This window comes from Chrysemys picta, chromosome 6 (genome assembly GCF_011386835.1).
Source record: "Chrysemys picta bellii isolate R12L10 chromosome 6, ASM1138683v2, whole genome shotgun sequence".
NCBI classification, from domain to species: Eukaryota; Metazoa; Chordata; order Testudines; family Emydidae; genus Chrysemys; species Chrysemys picta.
Genome location: NC_088796.1, coordinates 91,409,940 through 91,423,988, shown reverse-complemented (window position 1 = coordinate 91,423,988; position 14,049 = coordinate 91,409,940). Strand labels below are relative to the sequence as shown.

At 41.4% G+C, this 14,049-nt stretch overlaps 1 protein-coding gene across 13 annotated transcripts in view; it reads right to left on the bottom strand.

Annotated features, from left to right (window-relative positions):
- SPATA6L (spermatogenesis associated 6 like) overlaps positions 1-14,049 on the bottom strand; it is a 43,590-nt gene that overhangs the window by 18,081 nt on the left and 11,460 nt on the right. For 6 of the 13 annotated variants that reach the window (XR_010588871.1, XR_010588869.1, XM_065550428.1 and 3 more), the window contains exons 3-7: positions 13,501-13,549; positions 13,297-13,338; positions 9,146-9,270; positions 2,451-2,528; positions 1,037-1,312 (exon numbers count right to left, since the gene is read on the bottom strand). Coding sequence is in view for 10 of the 13 variants with exons in the window: in XM_065550428.1 (XP_065406500.1) it covers positions 1,037-1,312; positions 2,451-2,528; positions 9,146-9,270; positions 13,297-13,338; positions 13,501-13,549 (570 nt within the window). In the remaining 3 variants the exon portion in view is untranslated. The remainder of the gene's footprint in view (positions 1-1,036; positions 1,313-2,450; positions 2,529-9,145; positions 9,271-13,296; positions 13,339-13,500; positions 13,550-14,049) is intronic. The other 7 variants (XR_010588870.1, XM_065550430.1, XM_065550429.1 and 4 more) reach the window with 3 other exon arrangements.

The following is a 14,049-nucleotide window of genomic DNA, read 5'->3' as shown; positions in this document are numbered from 1 at the left end:
TCTTCACGAAGACTCAAAAAATCTTTCATCTTCATGGAACGGGGACTCAAAAAATGTATGCCCTTCATGGATTACAACAGGGTATCTATAAAAATTTAAAACATTATAAATGACCATTTAAAATAAAATTAAACTACAAACTGGGGAAAACGATACATAGATAATGTAGTGGATTGGCTGGGGTGTTTAGATAGATAGGTAGATAGATAAGTAACTAGATAGATCTGTCTGTCTCTCTGCCAGGATCTAATTTAGGCTTCTCTACAATACCCATCACCTTAACATAAAAATACTGAGATACAGCACTTTTAAATCCCCCACCCCTTTTCCATATATATATATATATATATATATACACACACACACACCTCACATGGGCACTGTGATGCTTAATTAGCTAGTGTTTGTAAAGTACTTTGAGATCTTCAGATGAAAGGCCCCATCAGTTCAAAGCCCACTGAAATCAATGGAAGTCTTCCCACTGACTTGAATGTTCTCTAGATTCGCCATTTAAGAAATCCAACGTATTAAAAAAATGGGGTTTGTTATATCTTGCTACACTAATGGTCCATCTAGTCCTATGTCCTGTCTCTGAGAGTGACCAGCACTGGATGCTTTAGAGGAAGGTGGAAGAAATCTTATGATGAACCATTAAGGAAAAACCTGGTCCATGAAGACAGCTTCTTCCTAACCCCAGACAGCTAGTGGTTTGTTGATGGCCTAAAGAATGAGGGTTTAAGTCTCTTGTAATTTTTATCCCATCTAAATGTAACTTTGGATGTTCTTATTAATCATACAAATGTCTAATCTTTTCCTGAATCTGCTAACTAGCTGACCTCAATACTATTTAGTGGCAGAGAGTTCCACAGATCAATTAAGCATTTCTTTTTACATTTACAAGTTTGCTGCTGGTTAATTTCTCTGGGTCTCCTCTTGTTCTTGCTTTATGAGGAAGGATAACAGGAGCACCCAATTTACTCTAATATCATCACAATAATAAAAAAAATTAACTTAGTACAGCAATTTTAAGACTTACGTGTCTAACAACAAATGGTGGCCTGGTTTCAGCATCCAGTTTGTACCCAACAGATCCCAGGCTTAGCCTTGACTGCTGCTGTTGGTTTTCTTTGCAGAACTGACACAGGTGCTTTGTAGCATTTGGAGATGGAGAGCGGGATGTTAATAACCTTGTAAGACTCTTACAGATCTTATTATCCTTTTTCTTTGTTGTCTTATATCGTGCTGGTGAAATGCTCCTTCGCCTGGGTGATACAGAGGCAGATCTTTGTATCCTCATTCTGTTTCTGCCCTGCTAGATAAATTAATTGTCTCATAAAGTAATTATCCAAGCAGAAACATGTACAAACTATTTGCAAACCTCTCTGTAAAAGACAGTCGGCTGAGCAGGGTTTAAAGTCAACGGGAGGCTCCTACACATCTGAGAGCAGAATATGGCTCTATGTGGCTACAAATTAAAACTGGGGAATCTGTGACTCTGTGCCGAGAAGCGACAGAAAATCAATAACAGAAAGAAGGGAGCAGGGACTCAAGCCTATCTTTTTTATCCATTTTACCTTTGTTTGACAACTTCTCATCCAGGGCTTGATCCTGCGAGATGCTGATTGCCCCCTGTGTGGTGCTAGTAGTCCCAACTTCTATTGAATTCAACTGGAGATAAGAGCATCTGTAAAGAAGCATTCAGCAGCTCAAAGGATTGAGACCTAAAGTCAAAATCCTGAGGTAATGACTTCAATGAGAGCTTGTTTGAGTAAGGACCTGAGCATTTGGCTCTGAAGAAGCAGTAATTCTGAATGAGCCAAATTCTGCAACCTTTAATTGAAAAAAACTCCCTTGACTTCAGTGAGAACTTTGTTCCAGAAAGGACTGCAAAATTTGGACGATAAAGAATAATTATCTGGTAATGTACCTAACCCTGCTGGTGCAGAGGAACAAATGACACTGGAGATTGTGTCTTGGCTAGTTGGTTATAGCTCAATCCAGAGAAAACTGAAGCTATGTTGGGGGGATTGGGGGAACCAAGCAGAAGAAACAGCAACCAACAGCTTGCAAAAATGAAACCCTCACAGCCAGAAGCAAACCATTGTCAGTAAAGGCCCATGGGTCAGGGAAATCCTTCCCACCACAGACCACAATCTGCCCAGTCTAGCCTCTTTTAGGAGACAATGCAAGCCCCATTCTTTCGTGTTGGCCTTTCCCAGAATAATCAGCAACATCCTCCTCCTGACAACAACCACCAAATAATGAGCCCTCTTGTCATAGCAGGTGAACTGAGGGAAGAATAAAGAAATTTTGCCTTTCAGTGCAGAATCGGTGTGATTCTTATTGCTGTATGAGGCACTTAAATGCAATGGTGACAGGTGCACTGTGACAGATCAGATCAAACATTGATGTTTCTGTCCATGTTTGTGTCCTTTATTTAAAGTACTTACATAAAACTGCTTTCTATATTGAAGTGGAAGCTCAGTAATGGTTGTTCTTGTAGAAAATTCTATTTTTGGTGCAATTCCCTTAAAAATAATAAAGAGGTGAAATCACTAAAAATAATGTCACAGTGCAGGTGTTACAGTTTTACAGAGATAAGCAACAGCACCTCTAATTCATAGACATTTCCTCAAGCTTCTTAATTGTTATTTCAGAATCAGAAGTGACTAGAGGAAGCACTTAAAACCAAAAAGGGGTAATAACAGATAGCAAAATGAGAATGAACTTGCAGTGCAATATGGCAGTAAAAAGAAGCTAAGTGCTCTTGGGTTGCATATTCAGGTAACATGATATTGAGCAGAGAGGCAATGGACCCTCTTTATGGATCTAATCCTTGCAAAGTGGGGAAAGATGATGGTCAAGGCCAACAATGTAGAAAAATATGTAAGATACTAGCACAACCCCAGAGAGATATCCCATTCCTCAAAGAGTAATAGCTGGGATGAAATGGGAGAATAATTCTTTTTATAGATTTGAGGGGGCAGGCAGCTCTTTCCTGTTTGTTTAACGGCTGTATTTACTAAACACCAGTCTTCCTAATGGGCCCTTCATGCTCCAAACAGCTGTGAAAACTGAATCAATATTTCAGTTTTCCTTTCAAGGTAGGTGAAACGGTGACAAATATTGCGGAAAGACAATTATAATCTGTAATTAATAAACACAATCTGTTAACTTGCAATCAGCTTTGGAATTTGTATTTAATGTAGTTCCAATTTCTTTAAAAGCAGTAACTATGAAGTCATCGTAACTGTATGAACATTAAGGACCAAATTATGCCTGCCCCTACATCTGTGCACTGAGATGGCGAGAGATGGAGCAAGAAGCCATAAACTTTCTGCATTGTAAGGGTAGTGCCAGCTAGCAGTGCCTGCGAGGTTCAAAGCCCTAGAGAAAGTGCATCTGCACAGGGAAAAGGCAGGTCAGGGCCCATTCCTGTGCACAGGCAGCAATTGCAAGCAAGGGACCTCTGTGGGAAGCACTGGCTATACCTTTATGAGGACTTCTACACACTGCCACTTACGTTGGTATAACTAATGTCGCTCAGGGGTGTGAATAAGCCACTCCCCTGAGCGACATATGTTACATCGACCTAACTGTCGGTGTGGACAGCACTACTGCCGCTGATGGGGGCTGGAGTAATTAAGTCAACGGGAGAGCTCTCTCCCATGGGCTTAGAGCACCTGCACTAGCAGCACTGCAGAACTGCTGTAAGCTCTATAGTGTAGCCAGAGCCTAAATGTATAGCAGCAAGTCCTGCTGCTCACCACACTTCTCCAAAAGTTCTCCCCCTCCCTCACATCACTCTACCCTCTAAGAGGCACAATTTAGCCCTAAAGGGAGACATTCAACTTCCAATCTAGTCTGTTTCAAAACTGAGTTATGTTAGGTCTCCTCAAATCCACTCAGCCCGTCATGACTTTTAGCTTAACTACAATGACTTTAGCTGGATCAGCACAACAAAATTAACAACCAAATGATCAAGTTAGCACAGTTAGAGGCTTCCTTGATTACAAGATGCATTCAGGCACATTTTATTCTTAGGTTCAATCTCCGGTCAATGACACTTGCTACTAACGGCCAACTGAAAACTGTTTTGAACTCCTTAAGGGTAGCAAATTTGAAGGGGCAAGAACTTCTGGGACTGTGTTGCCAACACTGCAGAAAAAATCAAATTTATCTGCTTGAAGCTGCTATTGAACATTTGGGTGCCAGCAGCCTCAGCAGGCTATAGAAATCAGCATTCCTATTGTTTCAGTGCTTTTACTCCACATAGTGGCTTAGTGACTAAAGAAGAATCAACCCATTATGACAATGTACAAACTGACTATCTGCTAGGCCACTTTACCCAGGTACTGAGTGAGGAGGGAAAGGAGAGGAATATGTCAGTTGTTGTCTCTAAAATTATATTTAAATACTATAAAATTTGCAACAAATGACAGAGTGCAGAAACATTTAACAAAGCTTTTAACCACCAGGCCACCTGCTTTCAGGACATATTGACCTTGATGGAAATTCTGTTTTCATTGTTCAATTGCATTACAGTGGAAGAACATGGATCTTTGTATGAATTTAACTGAACTAAATAAGCCCAGGCACATAGAGGCAGCAAAGCACATGCCAAAACTTGATGTAGAAACATGTGAATGACTCAAGAGTAGAAGACCTTCCAGCCCCATCGGACTATTCTTTTCTGGCTTGACAGGGGACACTTACAGATTCACTCTCAGTTACAAAAGGCAGCACTAATGGAGCACTTCACTTGTCTTACTCTGTATGAGCCTGATCCAAAGCCTCTGAGGTCAAGGTGTCTTTCCATTTATTTCAGTGGGCTTTGGATGAAGCCCTATGGTCATATCTAGATTTCTAGAAGTCCACTTGGACACTTCACATAATATTATTGAGTATTAGAATTTTCTTCTCAGTTTCTAAATGAATTGTTACATACTCCCAGTTCTGACTCATTGTCTCAGAGTGGTGGAGGCAGTGGCATTTAAATTTATATTAAAGGAGGGACAAAATAAAACACATAACACCAAGTGAGAGTCAGACACACTAAAAATAAGAGAATAAAAATGAGACACCTGGTCACAGCAGCATAAAACTGAACAAGCAGAATGCAGAGAAATGCCGTAGACAACCACAGCAGCAACAATATTTAACTTTAGTTTTCTTAAGAGAAAGAGACAGTCCCACAACTGGATCAACCACTTTTTAGTTGAAAAGCCAGAGCTGAATTCTTAGGTACCAGTGGACAAGTGATTTTGCCTGAGGGGAGGACACTGAAGATGTAATTAATTTCAAGACAATAAACTGGAATCCTACAAAACTAGCGTTTTACAGAGTCACTTTCCACAGTAGAACAGTATTTAAGGTTGCATGTTTGGACTTAAGGTTTAACTGTGCAACCTTAATACTGCACTAACATAGCTTTACAGCATTTAATCTCTAAATATTACAAATGCTTTATGTCAACTGTAAAACAGGTCGTTTTCTTTATTACACAGTCTTACAGTCTAGAAGTATCAAAGTGTAATGTGGTGGCAAGGTTCTTCTGTTGATCCACCCTGTTGGCAGATGATGGACCCCTCAGGGAGATGCTGCTTGATTCCTGCTAAGTCATTGTGGCAGATGTGGCTCATTAACTCTACCCTATATGTGAAGGAGGTGACAGAGGCTTTGCGCATAGGGAGCCTGTGTCTAGGACAGAGAGATCTCTGTAGGGAAACCCTAGGAACAGCTACGCTTAGGAAGATGCTTACATTTACTTGCTGATATTTCAGTTGTCAGTAAAGCCAAACCTCACAAAGGAGTGGACATGCAGAGTGGACATGATTCTGCTTTCATTTACAATGCTGTAAATCAGGAGTAAAGGTGGTGAACTCAATGGATTTACAGCAATGTAACAACAGCCTGACATAAAAATCCCAGTGCCCAAAGATTCTGTTTAGAGAAAGTCCACTAGGCCACCCAAATTCCTGTGAAGATGGATCGCATGAAATGCAGTAAAGATAGGAAGGGACACATTCAGGGCCCAATCCTGCCAGCCTTACTCATATTAGTGGCTGCAGTTATTTCAATGCAACTGCTCATACGAGTGAAGTGTTCACATGAGTCAGCCTGCAAGTTGAGCCCTTAGGTAACATATAGTATCAATATAAAATTCAAATGATGTACAAAAATACACTCAAATTATGAACTACGTCAGTCAGTCAGGATCATAATATGGGACTTAGCAATGTGATCGAAAATTTGGATGGCCCAGCGCAGTACATTTAACTTTTCACTTTTGCTTTGCTAGGACACAAAGGGTTTGCTCATCCAGTTTTGTAAGTCACTAAACCATCCTGTCAAAAACATAAATGGGAGTAAGAGAAGGCCATTGTGTTAGTAGTAAGTCATCAATATAATAGTGAAAATCTAGACTATTGCAGTAAATAATGTCACAATTAAAGTATGAATGCAATGTACTCCGCAGAGCATTATAAACAGCACAAGACTGGACCCGGAAAATCAAGATAGCTAAACTGAAAAATGTATACGTTATTAACAGAAACAATCAGACACAGCAAATAAGAGTCGTTAGATACACCTAGAATGTCTCATGGACTAGAATACTGAAAAAATTAAGGATGACAACAAAAGAGATGAATGTGGTATCAAGAATACAGTAATGTATTATAATAATTAACAGAATTAGTTTTAATAACACAACATTAATCAAAACCTAGCTATTAGCTGCTATAATCGTAGCTAGTATTAGTGGAGCCCCACTTTAGATAATTAAATCTAATGCTGCCTTCTATTTTTTGCCCACATTGAAATCTCAGCATGAAGAAATGCAATGGGCTATTTTTACACATTCAATCCTTGTAGTCCAAATACTTCTTTATAAATGAAGTTCCAGCACTGGTCCTACAAGGCAGTTGGGAAGATTTGAAGGGGAGCTGTACAACATCAGTACCAGTAGACTGACTAACTGAGACAGACAATTAGAATGAGAGAAAGAACAGAAGTAAGCGTGTATAGGAATTTTAACTCTCAATCAAGGCAATGGTAATTTACTTTCTTTAATCTTAATTATAGGGAACATCAGGAAGCTGAGGTTAATAAAGCCATTCAAAGGCTTGTTACCTGAAACATTGACTGCCTTAAAATTGAGAAATTATTCTTCTCTCATTACTGTGGCAACCTAATAAAATATTCAGATTTCCAACACCACATCAAAATACTCAACATGATCATCTCCAGATAATCTGCCCTTGACCTACCTAACACATTCGATAAAATGCTACACATGTGGCTGATATTAATTATATTCTTTTATAATATTTCATTCTCATAAAAGAAAACTGGACTAAATGTACACCAGTAACTCAGGTGTTATAAGTTTATATGGTGCCATTAAAGTATCTCTGTATTAGGCAGAACTTGCCAATGGTGAGTAGAAAAATGTTCCTGGTATGTGTGAACCTAAACCAGCAATTTATGCAGAATTTAAATTTTTATTTAAAAATAATTACATTCCTCGCCCTTAGGGTACTGAAAATAATTTTCTAAATGTGAACCAATGAAGCTCTGAGTCTGCAGCAAGACTGCTCCAGCAGACTATTGCTGCTCATAGCTTTCCCGAGCAGTAACGGAATGAAATGAACAAAACCTTGGTCAATTTTATTGCTTCTACTCAGGGCCAGCTCTGGCTTTTTTGCCGCCCAAAGCAAAAAACGCCCGGCCGGCCGGAGCAGCAAGGAGGGGGCGGGAGGGGAGGAGGAAAACAAACCTGTCCCCAGCCGGAGCAGCGAAGTGGGGGGGGGGAGAACAAACCAGCCGGCCGGAGCAGCAAAGGGGGGGGGGGGAAATAAACCTGCCCCCAGCCGGGGGGGGGGGGGGGGGGAGACAACAAACCGGCCGGAGCGGCAAAAGGGGGGTGTGTGGGGGCCCGGGAAACAAACCTGCCCCTGGCCGGAGCAGCGAAGGGGGAGGGGGGAGAACAAACCGGCCAGCCGGAGCAGCAAAGGGGTGGGGGGTGACAAACCGGCCGGCCTGCCGGAGTGGCGAAGAAAATAAAAAATAAAAACAAACAAAAAATACCTGCAGGGCGGTGGGAGCGTGGGTGCAGGGGGACTCCCGGCCCTGCAGACCCCGGGCAGTGGAGTGCGCACCCCGGCTAGCGGGGGGGGGGAGGGAAGGGGGGCGGCCAGGGCTTCCTTAAGCGGGGCATTTGCCACGCGGCCCCTCCCGCTGTGCCGCCTGCTGGGAGGGCTCCGCGTGGCTCCGTTCGGCAGGCAGGGAAGGACGCGGGCTGCCCTACCGGGCTTGATGCAGGGCGCTCCCCTCCTCCGCCCCCTACAGGGCGGCGGAAGCAGTAAACCAAAAAGAAAAAACCTGCAGGGGCGGCCAAAGCGGTGAAGCGCAAAACAAAACAAAACCAAAAAAAAAAAAAGGATTAGATGGAATGCCGCCCTTTGAAATCTGCCACCCCAAGCACGAGCTTGCTCGGCTGGTGCCTGGAGCCGGCCCTGCTTCTACTGCATAATCCAATCAGTCTCAGTGAAACTGATGAGAATTTTGTCAATTTTATTCTTCTATTTCTGCTTCAGAAAACTAAGAGCATCAGGAAAGACAGGCACTGGACATATTTACAAGGACAGAAGACCCCCCCAAAGAGACGATTCGGAGAAGAGTAGAGTAAACTACGGAAGAGAGAGAGAGTGTGTTAACATGTGTGTGCATGTATGTATGTGTGTGCATGTTTGTGTGTGCATGTGTGTAAATGGCTAGGAAAGACTATGCCACCCAGCACAGTCAATGAGCAGCGCCCTGGAAATTTACCCAACACCCTGCCCTTTCACAGCAGCTGAGGATGGGAACTTTGCGGCTGGGCCCCTCACCCATCTTTTACATTGGCCTCTGGCTAGTAGGTTTAATCTTCAGTCAGGTAATGCCTGGTACTTTTTTCAGGACACTACAGAGCCATACAAGGTGCTTAAGCATGTCTCTCTGTTCAAGAGCAGTCCAAATTCATGTCTCAAACTGAGATCCTCACAAAGTAGCATGCCCTGTTACACTAGCCTGCTGGGCCAGACCTCTCCCACTTTCTTCTTTTCAGCTACCCATTGCAAACACCCACTTGGAGACAACTTACTGTGAAACTAGGAGATGTTTTCATTAGTAACTCTCTCTCCACACCAGGATACACAGGAGTCAGCTTGGGCTCTGGGAAGAGAAAATCTCGAGTATTCTCTTCATAAAAAGCGAGACTGTCCCCCACTGAAAGAGTGAAAAAAGGAAGAACTGTTTCCAAGATGGTTAATATTTTTTGAAAAGTCACACATTCTATAGCAAGCCCTTCACAGAGTGTGCAAGCCCTCCCTGGCTCACTAGGAGACCTGCCCTTCTTTCCACATTAGGAATGATTCAGTCAGAAGTACATGAGGTCTTTGGGATAGGTGTGCACCGGCAGGAGTGTCACAGGGAATCACAAAGGGTGGTATCCCCTGTGGATCTGCTCTGAGATTGTATGAGGAGGTGCACAAGTCCTTCGGGGCTCGATGTAGGAAGCTTTCAGGACAGCGGCACTTTGCTCCTCTTTGGTATATTGCCCTGCTCCAAATGGCAAATGGGGGACCCTCAGTTTGGGCCCTGAGCTGTGTGCTCATTTTTAATTTGTGAAAAAGGCTCCAGTAAGGTCGGTCATACTTCTAGTCTTAGGGACTGAGAAAATAACTGCTTTTAAATCAAATGACTTGTTAGTCTCATTTCCATTGCTCTGACTACTCTGCTTCTGATTAATGTCTCTATCTTGAAAGTGAAATGAAGGAGGCAGAAGGGAGAGAGGCCATTTACTCCTCCATCTGTAATGAAAGATTAGGCTTAGCACAGCAACACTGGAGCTTGATGCCATCTTTAACACTCAGTTTGTCACCAGTGCCCCAAACTATTTTGGGATCGGAATAACTGCATAACCTCAGAGACAAACGATCCACATGTATTGTGGGGAATTTCCAAAGCAGTGGAACTTCGGAGAGCACACCAAATTCAAATCTGTCCGTCGCTTATCCTTTATTAGGGCCCAAGCTCAGGGGAGCTGAGCACCATCGATCTCACTGATGTGATTAGGAGAAGAAAGCATTCAAGATTCTGCCTTTACCGAGCATGGCCCTTCCAGAATATGCAGAGTGTATCTGTCTATCCATACAGGGTCAAATCCTGATCCCACTGATGTACACTGGGAGTTTTCTTAATATCCTCAGGGCATTAGGATTTAGCTCATTAGCATTTAGAGAGAGCTCTACTTTTTTGAAGCACTGTACAAACTACTAATTAACCTAATTAATTGTCTATTTAAATAAAATCAAACAGGAATACTTGTAATGGGGTTATAAAAATCATATTTACATTCTTATGTTTGTTCAGTATAGCTGTCGTCATAAAGTGATTTGCAGTGTTGTTGTAGCCGTGTTGGTGCCAGGATATGAGAAAGAGAAGGTGGGTGAAGCAATATCTTTTACTGGACCAACTTCTGTCGGTGGAAAGGACAAGCTTTTAAGCTATACCGAACTCCTGTGGTCTGGAGCAGGTAACCAGAGCGTCGAGCTTAACACAAGGTGGGACAGACTGTTAAGCATAAGTGGGTAATAAAAGGTTAAGTTGTTAAGCATAAGGGGTTCACTCATGCTGTGGTCCCTTTATGCTTAACAATCTAATCCTTTATGGCCCACTTCATTTTAAGGGGTCTTCTATAGCATGTGTGTACCCCTCATTTTAATAACCTGTCCCACCTTGTGTTTATCTCAGACACTTGGTTACCTGCTTCAGATCTAAAGAAGAGTGATGTGTAGCTCGAAAGCTTGACCCTTTCAGCAGCAGAAGTTGGTCCAATAAAAGATATTACTTCATCACAAGTGATGACAGGAAAAATAATAGGGGTTACTTACCAAGGTAACTTTTGTTCTTTGAATGTACTCTCTCCATACAGCCACAGTGCAGGAGTCACATACCCAGCCACCCAACCATGAAACCCTTTTGAGTACTGCTGAGTCCAGCATTCAACTGACTTAGAGTATAAATATCCCCACCCTTCTAACCATCCTGTTGTTCTTCTCTATTTCTAGAAGCCCATGACATTGAGCTCTGAAGCAGAGGGGAGGAGAGCGGTCAGTATGGCACTATATAAGCTATATATTCAGAGACAAAGGCCACTTTGGTAAGCAACTCATTTTTCTCCTTCATCACATTGCTTTCCCAGGATAGAAGACTAACAAGGAGATGGACTGTGACGCACCATTTGCTAAACTGTGACTGAGGCACAGCCTTCCTGAAACCAGCATCTAAACTTGCTGCAGTGTCAAGCAAAGACCAGTTCATGAACCCCCAAGTAGTAGCCCTGCAAATTTCTGATAAGAACATGTTCTGAATACCTGCCAGAAAAGTTGCTACTCCCCCGCTTGAATCGGTTCTGTGACATTCAGATACAAGGACCCTGCCCCACTCATAATGAGACTAAAGGCAAAGCTTTATCCACCTAGAATATATGTCTATACTGCAGTTAGACACCTGTGACTGGCCCATGCCAGTTGACATGGGCTCACGAGGCTCAGGGGCTGTTGGACATTCAGACTTAGTCTAAGGCCCTCCCACCTTGCAATGGTCCTAGAGTCTAAGTTCCAGCCCGATCCCAAACATCTACACTGCAATTAAGCAGCCCCTTAGCCCGAGCCCTACGAGTCCAAGTCAATGGGCATGGAACAGCCTCAGGTTTTTAATTGCAGTGGAGACATACCCTTAGACATCCTTTGAACTAAAACACCCTAAACTTCAGACTTTTCTCCAAAGGCAATGTATGGCCTATTGGTTTTCATAAAAGGCTTTGGGCCAGATTTTCAAAGACCTTAACTCCTAAGTAGGCACATAAATGAAATACTAACATTTTCAAAGTGTTCAACATTTTGAATGACCACACTGGGAGCTACTAGGTGCTATGCAAGTTTTGAAAATCTGGCCTTTACTTCTGTCTAATGAGCAGCTGCCAGTTCTCACTCTCTAGAGTGTGCAATCAGGCTTCTGATGGAAGGTGGTGAAGCTTTGGGAAAAACACAGAGAGATGTATCGCATCAAATGAAAATCATCAACTATTTTTGTTCAAAATTTAGGGTGAGGGCTACGCTGCAATTTGTCCTTATGAAAGATGCTGCATATTGTAGCGATGGTGTATTAGCGCCTGCAGCTCTGATGCTAACACAGAGAGTCAAAAAGATAGAAAACTACAGTAAAAGGTAATAAAGAGGGCAAGATTCTTAATCCTTCTCAGCTGGGTCATTTTTAGGGGCTCTCTAGAACTCCCTCTTGGGCCTTGTTTACACTAGAAAATAGAAACATGGCAGCAACCAGTTTCACTGCACTGGTGCTGACCCCGGTACAAGACAAACTGGAATCAGTGCTGGTTTCAATAACAAGCTGAAAAGTTGGATTTTTTAAAAGTTGAGCAAAATCCCTTCATCCACCTTTCTGAGTGAAGAAAGAGTGAAAAAGATACAAACTTCCCATTGTAAAAAAAAATAATCTAACTACATATTTTTGCAGGGCTACAACAAAAAACAGAGCTCTACGTTATTATTCATGTTATATTTACATATCATTGATGAACCATAATGGTGACAGAGATGAGAAAATCTGGAAAAAGAAATTAAAGTAATTTGAATACTCCTAACAAAGCAACCGGTAATATAAAAATGCATTAAATATATTATATTAGTGGTAGAGCACTACCTATTTTTTAGTAATGAAAACTGCCAGTGATTTTACCATATATACAATTGTTCCATATTTGATTACCTTAAAAAGTAGGGTTATTCTGCCACCCTGTGTCCACTTGATTTTTCTAACTTATAAAAACCACAATAAAAAGTTGTTATAGAGCCAATACTAATATTTGCCAAATGGAACTCTAAATTATTATTCATGTTACATTTAAATATCATTGGGGAACAATAATAGTGACAGAGATGAGAAAGAAATTAGATCAATGACAGGGGAAAGAAATTAGATAAATTTGAATATTTCTAACAAATCAACCAGTAAGTCACTAGTCAGAAAATGTATCTTAATTTCGCTGGTAGATGATCAAAGTGTATGCAGAGTTGGGATTGGGGACAGCAGATAGTTGAAGCCCCCTAGAAGAGGAGATGGGAAAGAGGAAGAAAGTGGGGAGGCAAGGCTCAAAGTTAACACCCACTAGGATGCTCCTTTCAATGTCTAATAAATCGCTATTTTGTAAAATATTTACTAGTCCATTACCTGAAGATACTAGTTGAATTAATCCAAACGTTGTTACATTGCCTAGAAGAAGACAAATAAATGATGTCAAGGTGGCTGAGAAATGATAATATATTCAAAATACTCCTGTAGCATAACAATAAAAAATAAGGATAGATAGATTTGGAGCAACTACACTGTCTTCAATTATACATGCATTCAGAATGTTCTTTAAATTATACTTACTTTCAAGCATCTCTGTTACAGCAGCAGGGTCTACAGCACTTTCAAATACCTAGAGGAAAGTAATACAGAGTATATTCGTCCTTTATAATACAAAAAGCATTTTTATAATCTAGCATTTATATGAACATTTTTATATATTCAACAAATATTTCCCTACACCATGCTGTGTTGTCATTAAGCAAATCAAATAAACCTGTGGAAATACTATATATTTTACTGTGTGTTACATGTTTATTAATGTCAGCTGTAAAGTGCTGCAACAATTTGTTTAAAAAGTTATGTAAAGTCTTGAAAATTTTAGTTATTTAAACCTGAAATTTCACACACTGTAGCCTCTGAGTCAGACTTAGAAGTGAGTCTAAAGGGTTTTTCAGGAAATCTCCCACTGTTGCACTAACATTAGTATAGTTCTACTACTAGAAGCAATGTATAGAGTGGACACAGGGTTTTTTGGGGGAATACAGGGTTCTTGATCAAACCAGAGGCCTCAACCCACAGTGCGGGCTGCCATCACCCTGAAGCTCAGGACAAGCCCTATATAGACAAGAG